At 41.4% G+C, this 19,370-nt stretch overlaps 1 protein-coding gene across 2 annotated transcripts in view; it reads left to right on the forward strand.

Annotated features, from left to right (window-relative positions):
• The window catches only part of abca3b (ATP binding cassette subfamily A member 3b), an 84,693-nt gene extending 77,262 nt beyond the window's left edge, over positions 1 to 7,431 (forward strand). For both annotated transcript variants that reach the window (XM_090197342.1, XM_090197343.1), the window contains exons 28-31: positions 1,359 to 1,529; positions 1,730 to 1,926; positions 4,125 to 4,198; positions 4,582 to 7,431. In XM_090197342.1, coding sequence (XP_090053468.1) covers positions 1,359 to 1,529; positions 1,730 to 1,926; positions 4,125 to 4,198; positions 4,582 to 4,704 — 565 coding nt within the window. In that variant the 3' untranslated portion in view covers positions 4,705 to 7,431. The remainder of the gene's footprint in view (positions 1 to 1,358; positions 1,530 to 1,729; positions 1,927 to 4,124; positions 4,199 to 4,581) is intronic.
• The last annotated feature ends 11,939 nt before the right edge of the window (positions 7,432 to 19,370 follow it).

The following is a 19,370-nucleotide window of genomic DNA, read 5'->3' on the forward strand; positions in this document are numbered from 1 at the left end:
CAAACTCCACTATGGCCAAGACCAAAGAGCTGTCAAAGGACACCAGAAACAAAATTGTAGACCTGCACCAGGCTGGGAAGACTGAATCTGCAATAGGTAAGCAGCTTGGTTTGAAGAAATCAACTCCCTCGCTCTGGGGCTCCACGCAAGATCTCACCCCGTGGGATCAAAATGATCACAAGAACGGTGAGCAAAAATCCCAGAACCACACGGCGGGACCTACTGAATGACCTGCAGAGAGCTGGGACCAAAGTAACAAAGCCTACCATCAGTAACACACTACGCCGCCAGGGACGTGTCCCCCTGCTTAAGCCAGTACATGTCCAGGCCCGTCTGAAGTTTGCTAGAGAGCATTTGGATGATCGTCATATGGTCAGATGAAACCAAAATATAACTTTTTGGTAAAAACTCAACTCGTCGTGTTTGGAGGACAAAGAATGCCGAGTTGCATCCAACCATACTTACTGTGAAGCATGGGGGTGGAAACATCATGCTTTGGGGCTGTTTTTCTACAAAGGGTCCAGGACGACTGATCCGTGTAAAGGAAAGAATGAATGGGGCCATGTATCGTGAGATTTTGAGTGAAAACCTCTTTCCATCAGCAACGGCATTGAAGATGAAACGTGGCTGGGTCTTTCAGCATGACAATGATCCCAAACACACCACCCGGGCAATGAAGGAGAGGCTTCGTAAGAAGCATTTCAAGGTCCTGGAGTGGCCTAGCCAGTCTCCAGATCTCAACCCCATAGAAAATCTTTGGAGGGAGTTGAAAGTCCGTGTTGCCCAGCAACAGCCCCAAAACATCACTGCTCTAGAGGAGATCTGCATGGAGGAATGGGCCAAAATACCAGCAACAGTGTGTGAAAACCTTGTGAAGACTTACAGAAAACGCCAACAAAGGGTATATAACAAAGTATTGAGAAACTTTTGTTATTGACCAAATACTTATTTTCCACCATAATTTGCAAATAAATTCATTAAAAATCCTACAATGTGATTTTCTGGATTTTTTTTTCTTCTCATTTTGTCTGTCATAGTTGAAGTGTACCTATGATGAAAATTACAGGCCTCATCTTTTTAAGTGGGAGAACTTGCACAATTGGTGGCTGACTAAATACTTTTTTGCCCCACTGTATCTTGTCCTATAGTGCATACTACTCCTTCTCTCTCTAGAGACATATCTTGTCCTATAGTGTACACTACTCCTTCTCTCTCTAGAGACATAGCTCATGAATGTCAAGATATTACTGAGTACAAACACACTGCCTTTCCTCCTTCCTTTCTCCCTCTTGCCCCCCAATCCCTTCTCCCTCAAATCCCTTCGTAACCCCCCCCCCTTTCACTCTCTCTCCCTCCAGTGGGGGCAATAAGAGGAAGCTGAGTGCGGCTGTGGCTCTGATTGGTGGACCCCCGGTCATCTTCCTGGACGAGCCGTCCACTGGCATGGACCCGGTTGCTAGGCGACTGCTGTGGGATGCTGTGACGCGCACCCGAGAGTCTGGAAAGGCCATCATCATCACCTCTCACAGGTGAGCATAGCACACACACACACACACCATCCTCTTTATCGCCATCATCATCATCTTCCACCTTCCAGTACAGTCATTACTGTGTCACAGGAAGGAACAGAGTGACTCAGAGAATAAAATAGATGTTGTCGTGCTTGGTTTATCTTTCTCCCTCTCCTCTTTTGTTCCTCTCTTCTTCCCCTTCTCTCTCTCTGCTGTAGTATGGAGGAATGCGAGGCCCTGTGTACCCGGCTGGCTGTGATGGTGAACGGTCAGTTTAAGTGTCTGGGCAGTCCCCAGCACCTGAAGAGTAAGTTTGGCAGCGGCTACACACTACTGGCTAAAGTACGAGTGGACAAGGAGGTGGAGGATAGCGACCTGCAACTCTTCAAGGACTTCATCGAGAGCACCTTCCCAGGTCAGAGAGACACACACACACTCTGAGTCAGACTCATGAACATACACGGGTGCACACACACAAACAAACTTATACAGGCGCATGTAGTGTACACACACACGTAGACATGCACAAACACTCACGCGCACGTATAGACACACGTGCACGCACCCCACCCCCTGAGGCTGGTTCAAAGATAATCCAAGACCTATGACTGTCAATGGTTTAGGGCAGTGGTTCCAAAACTTTTTATATTCCCATACTGCTTCAACAGTCAACCTCCAGCTCTAGCACACTCTCAAATGTAGTTTTTTTGCCATCATTGTAATAAGCCTGCCACACACACACCATACAATACATTTACTAAACATAAGAATGAGTGTGAGTTTTTGTCACAACCCGGCTCGTGGGAAGTGACAAAGAGCTGTTGTAGGACCTGGGCACAAATAGTAATAATCAATAATTTTGCTCTTTATTTATCCATCTTACATATAAAACCTTATTTGTTCATCAAAAATGGTGAATAACTCACCACAGGTTAATGAGAAGGGTGTGCTTGAAAGGATGCACATAACTCTGCAATGTTGGGTTGTATTGGAGAGTCTCAGTCTTAAATAATTTTCCACACACAGTCTGTGCCTGTATTTAGTTTTCATTCTAGTGAGGGCCGAGAAGCCACTCTCACATGGATACGTGGTTGCAAAGGGCATCAGTGTTTTAACAGCACGATTTGCCAAGGCAGGACACTCTGAGCGCAGCCCTATCCAGAAATCTGGCAGTGGCTTCTGTTTAAATGACATTTTCACAGAATCGCTTGTTTGAATTTCGATGAGGCTCTCTTGTTCAGACATCTGTAAGTGGACTGGAGGAAGGGCTTTAAAAGGGATAACAAATCCAGGTTGTGTCATCCGTTTCTGGAAAGTATCTGCGTAATTGCGCACACAGCTCACTCAGGTGCTTCGCTATATCACATTTGACATTGTCCGTAAGCTTGAGTTCATTTGCACACAAAAAATCATACAATGATGGAAAGACCTGTGTGTTGTCCTTGTTAATGCAGACAGAGAAGAGCTCCAACTTATTAATCATAGCCTCAATTTTCTCCCGCACATTGATAGTTGCGGAGAGTCCCTGTAATCCTAGATTCAGATCATTCAGGGTGAGGGGAATAAACATCACCCAGATAGGCCAGTCATGTGAGAAACTCGTCATCATGCAAGCGGTCAGACAAGTGAAAATTATGGTCAGTAAAGAAAACTTTAAGCTCGTCTCTCAATTTAAAAAAAACATGTCAATACTTTGCCCCTTGATAACCAGAGCACTTCTGTATGTTGTAAAAGTGTTATGTGGTCGCTGCCCATATCATTGCATAATGCAGAAAATACACGAGAGTTCGGGGGTCTTGCTTTAACGAAGTTAACCATTTTCACTGTAGTGTCCAAAATGTCTTTCAAGCTGTCAGGCATTCCCTTGGCAGCAAGAGCCTCTCGGTGGATGCTGCAATGTACCCAAGTGAAGTCGGGAGCAACTGCTTGCACACACATTACCACTCCACTGTGTCTCCCTGTCATGGCTTTTGCTCCATCAGTACAGATACCAACACATCTTAACCACCAAAGTCCATTAGATGTCACAAAGCTGTCCAGTACTTTAAACACATCTTCTCCTGTTGTCCTGGTCTCCAGAAGAGGATGTCTTCCTGATGCGTCGTGAAACAGTGTTGTTTGATGAAGAAGTCTGTTTTTTTTGGCCTTTTCCCCCAGCATTGTCCCAGCCATATCCGCGGCAGCAGGAAGAATTAAGTCCTCTACAATAGTCTGGGGCTTGCCTGTCCTAGCCACTCGGTAGCTCACCATATAAGACGTTTCTAGCCCCTTCTTATTAATGGTATCGGTTGCTTTTATACATATATTACTATGCAAAAGTCATCTATTCTAGCTAAAAAAAAAAAACATGGCTTATTTTTCACATTTCGTCATGTTTCGTTTCTAAATGTCTGCGTAAGAGGGAAGGTTTTCCGCGAGAGAGTAACGGTTAATGTGATTGGATGTTAATTATTTGACTAGGCTGCCTGTATTTGACATTGTGTTTTTGTTTCGATAAGCACTAGATGGTTTAATTTTATTTTTGGCAGTGAAACGAGGCTACACCTACCCCAGTTTGGGAATACCTGGTTTAGGGGGTTGGTCTAACATGACATCACTTCCTTCTCTCCACAGGAAGTCTACTAACAGATGAACACCAGGGCATGGTGCACTATCACTTAACTGACAAGACTCTTACCTGGGCACAGGTAACAATCTCTCTCTCTCTTTCTCAGCCGGTCCCTATTCACTCCCTAACCCTTCTCCTTGGCCTTAACCTGTCAGCCAACCTGTCTTTTAGACTGTAATAGCACCGTCTAATGGAGACCTAACCTGTCAGCCAGCCTGTCTTTTAGACTGTAATAGCACTGTCTAATGGAGACCTAACCTGTCAGCCAACCTGTCTTTTAGACTGTAATAGCACCATCTAGTGGAGAAAGAGTGTAATGACGTATTTGCCTTTGATTTGTATCTGACTACTCCACACAATTGACGTTGTCAGATACAGCTTTTGATTTCAGGCTAAGCACTGACTCACCCTATGATTTCCCTCTTTCTATCCCCTCTCTTCATCCCCCCCATCCTCCCCAAGGTGTTTGGCACCCTGGAGGCAGCCAAAGAGAAGTACAACATCGACGACTACGCTGTGAGCCAGATCTCCTTGGAGCAGGTGTTCCTCAGCTTCGCCCAGTTCCAGCACTGCAGCAGGAAATAGATACAGTGAGGGGGAGCTCCATCTCTCTGTTTCTCTCTCTTTCTGTCTGTCCATCCGTCGTGTGTATCTCTCCACTCTGTGTGGCTGACCTGTGTACATGGGCTCGACTATGTGACGCGCCACTGAGCTATGATCAGGTCTTGATCTACATACACACAGACAGACACTGTGCAGTGATGGAGCAGAGTTTGAATCCCTGGACACCCGGTCTTCAACGTGGCCATGTTACCCCAGCTCCCTCTAACCCCGCTGGGCTTGGACCGCCAACCAGACTGGACCTGTTGATCCAAGCCTGGGTCTTAACCATCAACCACTCCTTTCTCTTCTGTTCAATCAGTTTGTGTGTTGGACATTTAGGTCAGTACAGAGGCAAGGTTAGGGTTAGGGAGTTCTGTTTAGGGGGGGGGGGGTCTGCAATACGACCAAGTAAGGAATCTTAGATGTTACCCCTTTTTTGTCTTTGACGTTTAAGACCATGTATACAACTGGATACCACTGGATATGATGGTCTACTCTGTATAATACAACTCAGCCTTGTGAATGTGTGACAGGCAGGGTTGTGAATGTGTGACAGGCAGGGTTGTGAATGTGTGACAGGCAGGGTTGTGAATGTGTGACAGACCTTTTTGTGAACTTGTATGCAGCTTTCTTTATGAATGATTTTTGTCTCCTCATATGATTCTTACTGTGATCCTAAACAATTGTGCACAGGGGGTATTGTTCGTCACTGATATGATTGAAATATACAATGAAGCACTTCAAGTGATGGAATTGTAAAACAAATCAACACATTTTTGTTTCTTTATTAGGGTAAATGCTAATGCCATGCCAGGGTAAATGCTATGCTAATGCCATGCCAGGGTAAATGCTATGCTAATGCCATGCCAGGGTAAATGCTATGCTAATGCCATGCCAGGGTAAATGCTATGCTAATGCAATGCCAGGGTAAATGCTATGCTAATGCCATGCCAGGGTAAATGCCATGCTAATGCAATGCCAGGGTAAATGCCATGCTAATGCCATGCCAGGGTAAATGCTATGCTCTAACGCTTGCTCATCATTTTTGGTCGGATGTAAAAGATGTAATAGATTCATGGTACTGAAGCCACTTCCTGTAGGAAATCATTAGTTTGGTTTGCAGGAACATTAGCTAACAATTGCATGTCTGAATGAACAACAACCTCTCTGCACTGCATTGCATGGCACACCAACAGTGTGCTAGGTATTGAGATGCCCTCAGACCATCATCGAAATTCCTAATTGCAAGATTCAGAAAGAAAAAAGGTCTTGAAGGATTTGGGCATGTTGGACTGTGTGGTTTCTATCCTTAGCATTGTGTCCACTGACTGAAGCACAACTTCCCTTTCTACGGGCTACAGTAAGTTTGATGCAGTGTCATAGTTACATAATCACTATATCAACCTGCTGAGGTACAGATATGTTATTTGACTTTAAGGGATAAGTCAATGACCTTGTGAAATCACTGAACTATCCCTTTAAGTGAGGTGTTTTTGGTTAGTTTACCCACACTAATTTAACTGCAGCCTAAGCATTTCATGTTAACTTTATTTGTTTGTGTGCTGTCCCTTTACTGCTGTCAATTATACTACTACAGTACTACAATGTTATTCCTGAAGGCTGAAACAAAATGATGTTTTTGCTTATCAATGTGTAGATGCATTACAGCTATGGACCAATGCACTGTTACGTCCTCTTAATATAGAGTTTAGAGTACTTTACTATAGAGTAACACACCGTCCAGTCAACAAATCAGTCACTTTCTTCCCGTCCATTGGCTGTTTTTGTTTTCTCATTTGAAAACCCTTTCTTAATGTATTTGAATGAAGAGGTTGAATGAGAATGTGAGGTTTAAAGACAATAGCTTCCACAAGAATGAAAGTATTTCTGTCCAGACAGAGAATTCCTGCGTCTTGTCCCAGCATTCCATTTATACTTTTTTTTTTTGCTTTGTGGAAAATGTTTAGGCCAAGTCTAATATTTAGTCCAATTGTGTCTAGACATGTTAACTCTCCTATGTTCTCCCAATGCTACACTGGTTGATGTGGTTATGTATCTAAACTATCAACAGTAGTCATGGGAGCATAGTGTAAACGTCTTAAAGGGGTAGCTGACTTTTTTTGTTGATGTTTTCAGTTTAAAAAAGTAAACTGTCCTTTTTAAAAGAATGTTTCTGAAAATGGTTAACTTATCAATGCAACTGACTGTAAAACAGCCTCACATAAGGACCATGAAGGATCAACTCTGCCCCCCCACCTCCCCTCATAGCTCACTCAATCTAGCAAGTTGACGTTTTTATTTTTATTTTTTAAAAGCACTTTTGAAGTAAACCTCCGCAACAATGTCTGTTTCTGGGATGGTTGAACTGATAGGCAAGTGGTTACAGACTTATGTTTGGAAGACAAAAAATATTGCTTATTGATTATACAGGGCTCTGTCCTGACAACTTCTGTTTTTGTTACGTTTCTACATATTACAGATGTTAGTTCATCTATGTGGACATGTCTTACAGCAAGTAAAAGAGAACTTGAAAACATTGTGATGATGATGATGCATATGATTAGGATGAAATACAATGTATCATATTTAAAAAGGGACTCTTCATCATTGTACTCGTATGTACTGTATCATGGAACTAACCTTGTCTACTGTATAATTACTGCTATTATTTTTTAAATTAAATTTGCTTTATGCAAATTGGAACAAAAACAAGTATTCCTTTACTTTAGAAACACCACACTCCCATTATACATAATCAATGATGAGGTATTTCTAATTAGAAGCCAGCTGTTCTACAAATATATAAAACTGGACCAGCTGGACTCAGCCAGTAGTACACGGTGGCCATATACTGTTAACACCTGTATGCTTTGTTTGTGAATCAGAGCATGACCTGTGTGTATCCCCTCAGTAGTTACAACCCAGGTTTTCTCTGGTGTTTTCAGAGGGGAAGGCACAGAAACCCTCAGTAGTTACAACCCAGGTTTTCTCTGGTGTTTTCAGAGGGGAAGGCACAGAAACCCTCAGTAGTTACAACCCAGGTTTTCTCTGGTGTTTTCAGAGGGGAAGGCACAGAAACCCTCAGTAGTTACAACCCAGGTTTTTTCTGGTGATTTCAGAGGGGAAGGAACAGAAACCCTCAGTAGTTACAACCCAGGTTTTCTCTGGTGTTTTCAGAGGGGAAGGCACAGAAACTTTGACGATGGACAAAAATCTTGCAGGACCAGTTATTTGAGCTCCCTATTCCCTGCTGTATTGCCAGATTTGCATATATGTCATACAACCTGGAACCCATGGGCTGGTTTCCCAGTCTAGGACTATGCTACATCTGTCTGGGAAACCTTTATTGGGCTTGGGTTATTCTTTCACTCCCCTGAATGGAAAAGTAGGGGTTGGTCAAAGACATTCATATTACCAGGAAGCATGAAGAAAAGTATTTTATAGGTGTGAGAAGGATTTGTCAGTTCTTTGTTCATGTTCACAATCTGCTAACTGATTCTTCAGAAAGTGTGAAACACAATCAGACCTAAAAGACAATTGAGGTTAAACTGTATTCCTACTTCCTCTTATTCAGTTTTGTGATTACGTTTAATCAGTAAATTCTCTGTTGCTCAGTATAGACGGATTACAGTATGAGATAATGACAGACAATGATATCTACGTGATATCCATGTTCTACATTCTGTTGAGGCTGTTCCGTTATGTTGAAAAATATGGTCAGCATATACAGTGCCTTCGGAAAGTATTCAGACCCCTTGACTTTTTCCACATTTTGTTACGTTACGGCCTTATTCTAAAATGGATTTAAAAAATAATTACTCAGCAATCTACACACACGTCTGGAGGAAGCCTGGCACCATCCCTACTTTGAAGCATGGTGGTGGCGGCATCATGCTGTGGGGATGTTTTTCGGCGGCAGGGTCTGGGAGACTAGTCAGGATCGAGGCAAAGATGAACGGAGCAAAGATCAGAGAGATCCTTGATGAAAACCTGCTCCAGAGCGCTCAGGACCTCAGACTGGGACAAAAGTTAACCTTCCAATAGGACAATGACCCTGAGCACACAGCCAAGACAATGCTGGAGTGGCTTCGGGACAAGTCTCTGAATGTCCTTGAGTGGCCTAGCCAGAGCCTGGACTTGAACCCGATCAAACATCTCTGGAGAGACCTGAAAATATCTGTGCAGCAACGCTCCCCATCCAAACTGACGAGGCTTGAGGAGAAGAATGGTAGAAACTCCCCAAATACAGGTGTGCCAAACTTGTAGCGTCATACCCAAGAAGACTTAAGGCTATAATCGCTGCCAATGGTTCTTCAACAAAGTACTGAGTAAAGGGTCTGAATACTTATGTAAATGTGATATTTAAAAAAAATCTAATTGTGTGTAGATTGATGAGGATACTTTCTGAATGCGCTGTTGTATGTGGCTCTGAGCCTGCCATAGAGTTGGATAGAGGGCAAACTTGCCCCAAAGCTTATATTAGTATGGGCAGCACCACTGAGGACTCCACTGAGGACCATTTTGAAGTAGTCAACTTAATTTGCCTGATGACGAGCGAGTGGAGAAGGAGTCTCATTTAACTGAACTCATTTTTGTCCACTTTCCCTCTCCTCGCAGCCTCTCCTTGATTACCTTTGACCTTTTTCAAAAGGAGGCAAGAGAAGATGGAGGAGAGCGGACGCAGGAGTTGAGCAAACCATTTGAGAAAAGCCCTATGGGTTGAAGAAGGATCCTAGAGATGTAGAGAGCTCATCCATATTTACAATAGACACTTCCGTGACAGCATGGCCAGTGCTATTGAGGGCTATCTCAATTTTAAAGTAGTTGATTTCTACTTCTTAAAGACCCACTCAGTTGACTACTTTCAAACGGTGAAAGCCCTCCATGATGCTGCACATGTTGAAACAGGCTATGGGCCAAGTGCCTCTCTCTTGTTCTCAATTGTCCCTATGCACCTGAATAGATCCCACCCCCAGTCATGTCCCTCCCCCACATTCCTGTGTACCTGAGGGTGGGGCATAGAGATCAATAAGGAAGTCCTCAGTGGCCCAATGTAGACCTTCTGTGAACACAGATTGACAAGATGCGTTATGTAGAAGATCTTCTCCTCCACACTCCCAGCATGGTGACCCTGCTGGGGGCTGTACTTTTTCAGCCTCCTCTCCTCAGGTTCCAACTCTGAGGAACGAAGGAAGGAGCCTCCAGGACCCAGGCCTCTGCCCCTCCTTGGTAACATGCTCCAGCTGAATCTCAAGAGGCCCTACCGCACCCTTTGTGAGTTGAGGAGAATTCCTGCGTTGCTTTAAAAAATATATATTTTTAAGCTTGTTTGTATTTCCTAAAATAGTTTTTAACTTGACCTGTGTGGCTATAAGCTCTATTTAGAGTTTCAACCAAAAGTTATAGTACAAATGTTTTGAGAATTTGAATAATTGCTCACCCTGAAATCTTAGCTTGGAACATAGGAGAAGTACAAACTCACCTAAACAAACACACGAGTTAGCCAACTACTGTCGTTCAAAGGTCTATTTGTAGGACTTTGTGACTGAAACTGAAATGTAATACATTTTCAACTTCCAGAACACAGTTTGCTGGGGTCAATTGAAGTAGATTGCAAAAATAAATAAATCATTTGAATTATTGTCAACAGTGTGACAGGTACCAGACCCACGGTTGACACAACCAAACAGTCAATTGTGCTGCCTTCAATATCATCTCCATTGTGTACGGCAGCAGGTTTGAATACAATGACCCTCAGTTCCAAGGCATGGTGGACAGACAATGAGACCATAGACCTTACAGGCTCTGCACCTATTAAGGTACCGTCTACTTATTTAGTGCACTTTGTTTCTCAATCTTTTTTCTCAGGAAACTAAGAGTCAGTTTACCAGACCCAGATCTGGAAAACTAATCCTATAGACGTCTTGGTGCAGAATGATATGAGCTAATGCTTACCCTTTCTGTATCAGGAGATCGGTGTACTTCATGTTTCCCTGGCTGGGTCCGTGAATGAAAAACTAGAAACTTATGACTACGTGAATCAGGCCTTCATTGCTCCAAAGAAACCACTAGCAAAGGACACCAATTAGAAGAAGATAATTGCTTGGGCCAAGAAACACGAGCAATGGACATTAGACCAGTGGAAATCTGTCTTTTGGTCTGATGAGTCCAAATTTGAGATTTTTGGTTCCAACCGCCGTGTCTTTGAGAGACACAGAGTAGGTGAATGGATGATCTCCGCATTTGTGGTTCCCACCTTGAAGCATGGAGGAGAAGGTGTGATGGTGTGGGCGTGCTTTGCTGAGGACAATGTCTGTGATTTCTTTATAGTTCAAGGAACACTTGACCAGCATGGCTACCACAGCATTCTTTTGCGATACGCCATCCCATCTGATTTGCTCTTAGTGGGACTATCATTTGTTTTTCAACAGGACCATGACCCAAAACACATCTCCAGGCTTTGTGAGGGCTATTTGACCAGGACGGAGAGTGATGGAGTGCTCCATCAGATGACCTGGCCTCCACAATCACCTGACCTGAACTCAATTGAGATCGTTTGGGATGACCGCAGTGTGAAGGAAAAGTAGCCAACAAGTGCTCAGCATATATGGGAACTCATTCAAGACTGTTGGAAAAGCATTCCAGGTGAAGCTGGTTGAGAGAATGACAAGAGTGTGCAAGCTGTCATTAAGGCAGCTTTGCACACTCTTGTCATGGCTACTTTGAAGAATCTCAAATATAATATATATTTTGATTTGTTTAACACTTTTTTGGTTACTACATTATTTCATATGTGTTATTTCATCGTTTTGATGTCTTCACTATTATTCTACAATGTAGAAAATAGTACAAATAAAGAAAAACCCTTGAATGAGTAGGTGTGTCCAAACTTTTGACTGGTACTGCACGTCTGTTGTTTTGCTTCAGGACGCTCACAGGCCTCACAAGACTCATCTAACGATCCCCCGGTACTAGCTGAAAAAAAAGCCTCCTTCACTCACACCGCCAAACTCACCCTTGTAAAACTGACTATCCTACCGATCCTCGACTTCGTCAATGTCATCTACAAAATAGCTTCCAATACTCTACTCACCAAACTGGATGCAGTCTATCACAGTGCCATCCGTTTTGTTACCAAATCACCTTATACCACACACCACTGCGACCTGTATGCTCTAGTCGGCTGGCCCTCACTACATATTCGTCTCCAGGCCCACTGGCTCCAGGTCATCTATAAGTCTATGCTAGGTAAAGCTCCGCCTTATCTCAGTTCACTGATCACGATAACAAAACCCACCCGTAGCACACGTTCCAGCAGGTATATCTCACTGATCATCCCCAAAGCCAACACCTCATTTGGCCGCCTTTTCTTCCAGTTCTCTGCTGCCAGTAACTGGAACGAATTGCAAAAATCGCTGAAGTTGGAGACTTTTATTTCCCTCACCAACTTTAAACATCAGCTATCTGAGCAGCTAAACAATCGCTGCAGTGGTACATAGTCCATCTGTAAATAGTCCACCCAATCTACCTACCTCATCTCCATACTGTTTTTATTGACTTTTCTGCTCTTTTGCACACCAGTATCTCTACTTGCACATCATCATCTGATCATTTATCACTCCAGTGTTAATCTGCTAAATTGTAATTATTCGCTCCTGTGGCCTATTTATTGCCTACCTCCTCATGCCTTTTGCACACACTGTATATAGACTTTCCTTTTTTTCTACTGTGTTATTGACTTGTTTATTGTGCTATTGGCTTGTTTATTGTTTACTCCATGTGTAACTCTGTGTTGTTGTCTGTGTCACACTGTTTTGCTTTATCTTTATCTTTATCAAAAAATGAATGGAAGTAGAGTGCCTTTAGAAAGTATTCACACCCCTTGACTTTTTCCACATTCTTGTGTTACAGCCTGAATTTAAAATTGATTCAAATGAGAGTTTTTGTCACTGGCCTGCACACCCCATAATGTCATCATGGAATTATGTTTTCTATTTTTTGTCAATTTTTTTTTTTTACAAATTAATAAAAAATGGAAAGCTGAAATGTCTTGAGTTAGTAAGTATTCAACCCCTTTGCTATGACAAGCTTCAATTTAAATTAAATAAGTTAATGAGTAAAACTTATTATGGCTGGGGGCAGTATTGAGTAGCTTGGATGAATAAGGTGCCCAGAGGTGCCCAGAATGAACGGCCTGCTCCTCAGTCCCAGTTGCTAATATATTCATATTATTAGTACATTTGGATAGAAAACACTGAAGTTTCTAAAACTGTTTGAATGATGTCTGTGGGTATAACATAACTAATATTGCAGGCATAAACCTGAGAAAAAATCCAAACAGGAAGTGGGAAAACTGAGGTTGGTCGATTTTCAACTCAGTCCCTGTCAAATACACAGTGGAATATGGGTCAAGTTGCACTTCCTAAGGCTTCCACTAGATGTCAACCGTCTTTAGAAACTTGAATGAGGCTTCTACTGTGATGTGGGGCTGAATGAGAGCTGAATGATTCAGGTGTCTGGCAGAGAGCCATGGGCTGGTAATGCACATTTCACATGAGAGGTTGCTCCGTTCCATTACTTTTCTACAGACAATGGAATTCCCCGGTTGGAACGTTATTGAATATTTATGATAAAAACATCCTAAAGATTGATTCTATACTTAGTTTAAAATGTTTCTACGAACTGTAATATAACTTTTTTAACCTTTCGTCCGATGTTCGGCAAGACCTGCACAAGCGTTGGGATTTGTGTACTAAACGCCCTAACAAAAGTAGCTATTTGGACCTAAATGTTGGACATTATCGAACAAATCAAACATTTATTGTGGAACTAGGATTCCTGGGAGTGCATTCTGATGAAGATCATCCAAGGTAAGTGAATATTTATAATGTTATTTCTGATTTCTGTTGACTCCAACATGGCGGATAAATGTATTTCTTTTCTGAGCGCTGTTCTCAGATTATTGCATGGTTTGCTTTTTCCGTAAAGCTTTTTTGAAATCTGACACAGCAGTTGCATTAATAAGGAGAAGTATAGCTATAATTCCATGTGTAACACTTGTATTTTCATCAACATTTATGAAGAGTATTTCTTTAAAATTTATGTGGTTATGCAAAATCACTGGATGTTTTTGGAACTACTGAATGTAACGCATCAATGTAAACTCAGATTTTTTTATATAATTATGAACTTTATCAAACAAAACATACTTGTATTGTGTTACATGAAGTCCTATGAGTGTCATCTGATGAAGATCATCAAAGGTTAGTGATTAATTTTATCTCTATTTGTGCTTTTTTTTTATCCTATCTTTGGCTGGAAAAATGGCTGTGTTTTTCTGTGGCTTGGTGGTGACCTAACATAATCGTTTGTGGTGCTTTCGCTGTAAAGCATTTTTGATATCAGACACTGTGGCTGGATTAACGAGAATTGTATCTTTAAAACGGTATAAAATACGTGTATGCTTCATGAATTTTAATTTTAATTTTTGTTGTTTTGAATTTGGCACCCTGCTCTTTCACTGGCTGTTGTCATATCGATCCCGTTAACGGGATTTCAGCCCTAAGAAGTTGTTTAACAAGTCACCTAATAAGTTGCATGGACTCCCTCTGTGTTTAACATGAGTTTTCAATGACTACCTCATCTCTGTACCCCAGACATACAATAATCTGTAAGGTCCCTCAATCGAGCAGTGAATTTTAAACACAGATTCAACCACAAAGACCAGGGAGGTTTTCCAATGCCTCAGAGAAGGGCACCTATTGGTAGATGGGTAAAAAGCACCAAGATGTTAGGAATTACACTTTGGATGTGTATCAATACACCCAGTAACAACAAAGATACACGCTTCCTTCCTAACTCAGTTGCCGGAGAGGAAGGAAACCACTCAGAGATTTCATCACGAGGCCAATGGTGACTTTAAAACAGTTACAGAGTTTAATGACTGACTATGAGAAAACTAAGGATGGATCAATAATATAGTAGTTACTCCACAATACTAACCTAATTGACAGAGTGAAAAGAAGAAAACCTGTTCAGAATAAAAAATATTCCAAAACATACATCCTGTTTGCAACAAGGCACTAAACTAATACTGCACGTTTGCGGCAAATCCAATACAACACATTACTGAGTACTACTATCACTTTTCCACGGGCCATTCAGTTGTACAACTGACTAGGTATCCCCCTTTCCCCTTTCCTTTCCATATTTTCAAGCATAGTGGTGGCTGTATCATATTATGGGTATGCTTTAAATCGTTAATGACTGGGGAGTAATTCAGGATAAAAAATAAACGGAATAGAACTAAGCAAAGGAGAAATCCTAAAGGAAAAACTGGTTCAGTCTGCTTTCCACTTGACACTGGGACATGAATTAACCTAAAACACAAGGCCAAATCTAAACTGGAGTTCCTTACCAAGAAGATAGTGAATGTTCATGTGGACGAATTACATTTTTGACTTATATCTACTTGAAAATCTATGGCAAGACCTGAAAATGATTGTCTCGCAATGATCAACAACCAATTTGACATAGTTGAATAATTTTTCTTAAGAATAATGTGTTAATGATGCACAATCCAGGTGTGGAAAGCCCTTAGAGATTTACCCAGAAAGACTGACAGCTGTAATCGCTGCCAAAGATGCTTCTACAAAGTATTGACTCTGGGGTGTGAATAGTTACAGCTAAAGTTTACATACACTCAATTAGTTTTTGGTAGCATTGCCTTTAAATTGTTTGGGTCAAACGTTTTGGGTAGCCTTCTACAAGCTTCCCACAATAAATTGGGTGAATTTTGGCCCATTCCTACTGACAGAGATGGTGTAACTGAGTCAAGGTTGTAGGCCTCCTGGCTCTCACACACTTTCAGTTCTGCCCACAAATGTTCTATAGGATTGAGGTCAGGGCTTTGTGATGGCCACTCCAATACCTTGACTTTGTTGTCCTTAAGCCATTTAGCCACAACTTTGGAAGTATGCTTGGGGTCCCTTTCCATTTGGAAGACCCATTTGCGACCAAGCTTTAACTTCTTGACTGATGTCTTGAGATGTTGCTTCAATATATACACATAATTTCCTTTCCTCGTGGTGCCATCTATTTTGTGAAGTCCACCAGTCCCTCCTGCAGCAATGCACCCCCACAAAATGATGCTGCCACGCCCGTTCTTCACGGTTGGGATGGTGTTCTTTGGCTTGCAAGCTTCCCCCTTTTTCCTCCAAACATGACGATGTTCATTATGGCCAAACAGTTCTGTTTTTGTTTCATCAGACCAGGGGACATTTCTCCAAAAGTACAATCTTTGTCCCCATGTGCAGTTGCAAACCGTAGTCTGTTTTCTTTTATGGCGGTCTTGGAGCAGTGGCTTCTTCCTTGCTGAGCGACCTTTCAGTTTATGCCAATATAGGACTTGTTTTACTGTGGATATAGATACTTTTGTACCTGTTTCCTCCAGCATCTTTACAAGGTTCTCTGCTGTTGTTCTGGGATTGATTTTCACTTTTCACATCAAAGTACGTTCATCTCTAGGAGACAGAACACGTCTCCTTCTTGAGCGGTATGACGGCTGCGTGGTCCCATGGTGTTTATACTTGCGTACTATTGTTTGTACAGATGAATGTAGTAACTTCAGGCGTTTGGAAATTGCTCCCAATGATGAACCAGACTTGTGGAGGTCTACAATTGTTTTACTGAGGTCTTGGCTGATTTCTTTTAATTTTCCCATGATATCAAGCAAAGAGGCATTGAGTTTGAAGGTAGGCCTTGAAATACATCCACAGGTACACCTCCAATTGACTCAAATCATGTCCATTAGCCTATCAGAAGCTTCTAAAGCCATTACATCATTTTCAGGAATTGAGAAATAATCTGTCTGTAAACAATTGTTGGAAAAATTACTTGTGTCATGCACAAAGTAGATGTCCTAACCAATTTGCCAAAACTATAGTTTGTTAACAAGAAATTTGTGGAGTGGTTGAATGTATGTAAATTCGATATTTCTATATTAATTTTCAATCAATTTGAAACATTTCTAAAATCATTGTGAGGTATTGTGTGTCGATGGATCAGAAAAAAATCTAATAAATGTTGAATTCAGGCACAACAAAATGTGGAATAAGTCAAGGGTATGAATACTTTCTGAAGGCACTGTATATATGTACAAATAAATACAACTAAATGTTCTGATCTTTATTATATCTCTCAGATATAGGACAGATCAAACAACCCCCCCTCCCCCCCCCAGCTTAGACAGGGTTTAGATTGTTTAGTGCCAAAAATAAGGGGTTAAATACCTGTACAAATATATATAAATATATATACTCTACCCGTTTTAGAACCTACTCATTCCTACTCATTCAAGGGTTTTTGTTTATTTTGACTATTTTCTGCATTGTAGAATACACATTAAGAGGGAATGAAATTCCACAAATGTACTTTTAAGAAGGCACACCTGTTATTTGAAATGCATTCCAGGAAGGTGCAAAGCTGTCATCAAGGCAAAGGGTGGCTACTTTGAGGAATCTCAAATATAATATATATTTTGATTTGTTTAACACTTTTTTGGTTACTACATGGTTCCATATGCGTTATTTCATAGTTTAAATGTCTTCACTATTATTTTACAAAGTAGAAAATTGTAAAAAATAAAGAGAAATCCTTGAATGAGTAGATGTGTCCAAACTTTTGACCATTAGTATATATGTTTCCTGATCTTTCTTGTATCACTCAGATATAGGACAGACACTTCAGAACAAACTTCCTTTTGATTTTTGGGGGGACTATCTGTTGTTCCATGTTGTGAATCTGTTATTCAATGCATTTCTATGGGCTTATAGGAGTAAAGTCCACTAAAAAAGGGGTCTTAAAATTCTAAATCAAAAAGCTAAATGATCCTTGGTATGACATTCTTAATATAATTCCTTATGGCTTTAGACCCCCCGGTTTAGGCAGGGCTTAGACTCTTATGGGTTAAATGCTGCAGTAATTTCACTCATTTTAGTAGCTGATGTGTATAGTGTTGAGTCACCCGCATACATAGACACGCTGGCTTTACTCAGGTGTGAATGCTCTGAGAGTCTAAACCTACCTAACCAGTTTGAATATCAACCATCAGCAGACAATAAGAAATATGAGAGCCTTTGAGATCAACCCCAGAAGCCATTGCAAGGGTTAATTCTATCTTTTGATATCTGTATGATCAAGGCATATGATAGCGGTTTATCCTTGTTGTTAACCTACACTATATATTACATGACTGTTCCTGTAAGCACATACCCGTGAGCGAAAATGCTGTTCCAAAAAGTAACACACCTCCTCCATGCCATTTCTTCTCCAACTTCCCCCTCGGCTCTTTTGGGACAAGTTGGCTATTCACTTGCTGGTTAACAGGGAGCTACGTAGGATTAAAAACGGTCAATGATCCCTGGGTCAGGTTGAACCAGACTTTACAATCACACCTTTTTGACAGAAAGTAACCTTTGTTTCAACTCTTGTGTGTTGTGCACTTTTGTGAGTTTGCAGAGTTTGGATGTAATCACCCAACCACGATGACAGCACATCGGAAGCCCATGATACAGCGGCAATTTATGAGGCAATATTGCAGAGGAGAGAGTTTGGGCCCAATGTGTATTTCCACACTGGTTAGACCAGGAGGGTAGGCAACTACATTCAGCCGCAGGAAGATTTTTTCTTGAGCAGATAGTCATTGGGCCGGAACATAATTGTTATCATTTGTACATTGACAGCAAGTAAGCTCAAACAGATATCATATTTCACAATACCATACTAATTTCATACTTTGATTACATTCTGACAGACCACATACATGTAACTGCCAAAAATAATGGAAACACAAGTACATGAGGGATACAAAGTATATTGAAAGCAGGTGCTTTCACACAGGTGTGGTTCCTACCCTCCTTAATCAAGCAATTAACATCTCATCATACTTAGGGTCATGTAAAAAATGCTGGGCGGGCCATTATTTTGGCTATCATATAAATACCCCTATAGGAAGACAATGCCCCTATCCACAATCAATAAATTGTTTTTATGCTCATCAAACCATGTAAACCCTATGCCATGTCTGTCTCAGTCACCAGATCTCAACCCAATTGAACACTTATGGGAGATTCTGGAGTGGCGCCTGGGACTGTTTTCCACAGCCATAAATAAAACAACAAATGATGGAATTTCTCATGGAAGAAAAGAGTTCCAGACACTTGTGAAATCTATGCCAAGGTGCATTGAAGCTGTTTTAGCTCATCATGGCCCAACACTGTATTAAGACGCTTTATGTTGGTGTTTCCTTTATTTCGCAGTTACCTGGATGAACCTGTATATCTTTTTTTGGGAGTATTTGCAAACAGATTTCCTAAACAAAAGTCATTTTGAGCTGAATTCCTTTGTCCATCAACAAAAATCTTATGTGAGTGTCAGTCACAATTTATTTATGAAAATGTTGTAATAGAGCAGAGGGCTGGGAGCGTATATTTCCCTCTTAGCCGAGCAGTGATCCATTTTGTTAAAGGCAGATGTCAGAGGTGATGTGGCTGTAGGGCAGGGCAAACACATGGACGCACAGACCCATGTGTCTTTTTTTTCACAACCACAATCTCTCAAATACTTCTCTGATTAGCTGTGTAAAGAAA

Source organism: Oncorhynchus mykiss, chromosome 13 (assembly GCF_057628025.1).
Source record: "Oncorhynchus mykiss isolate SJ-2025 chromosome 13, ASM5762802v1, whole genome shotgun sequence".
NCBI lineage: Eukaryota > Metazoa > Chordata > Actinopteri > Salmoniformes > Salmonidae > Oncorhynchus > Oncorhynchus mykiss.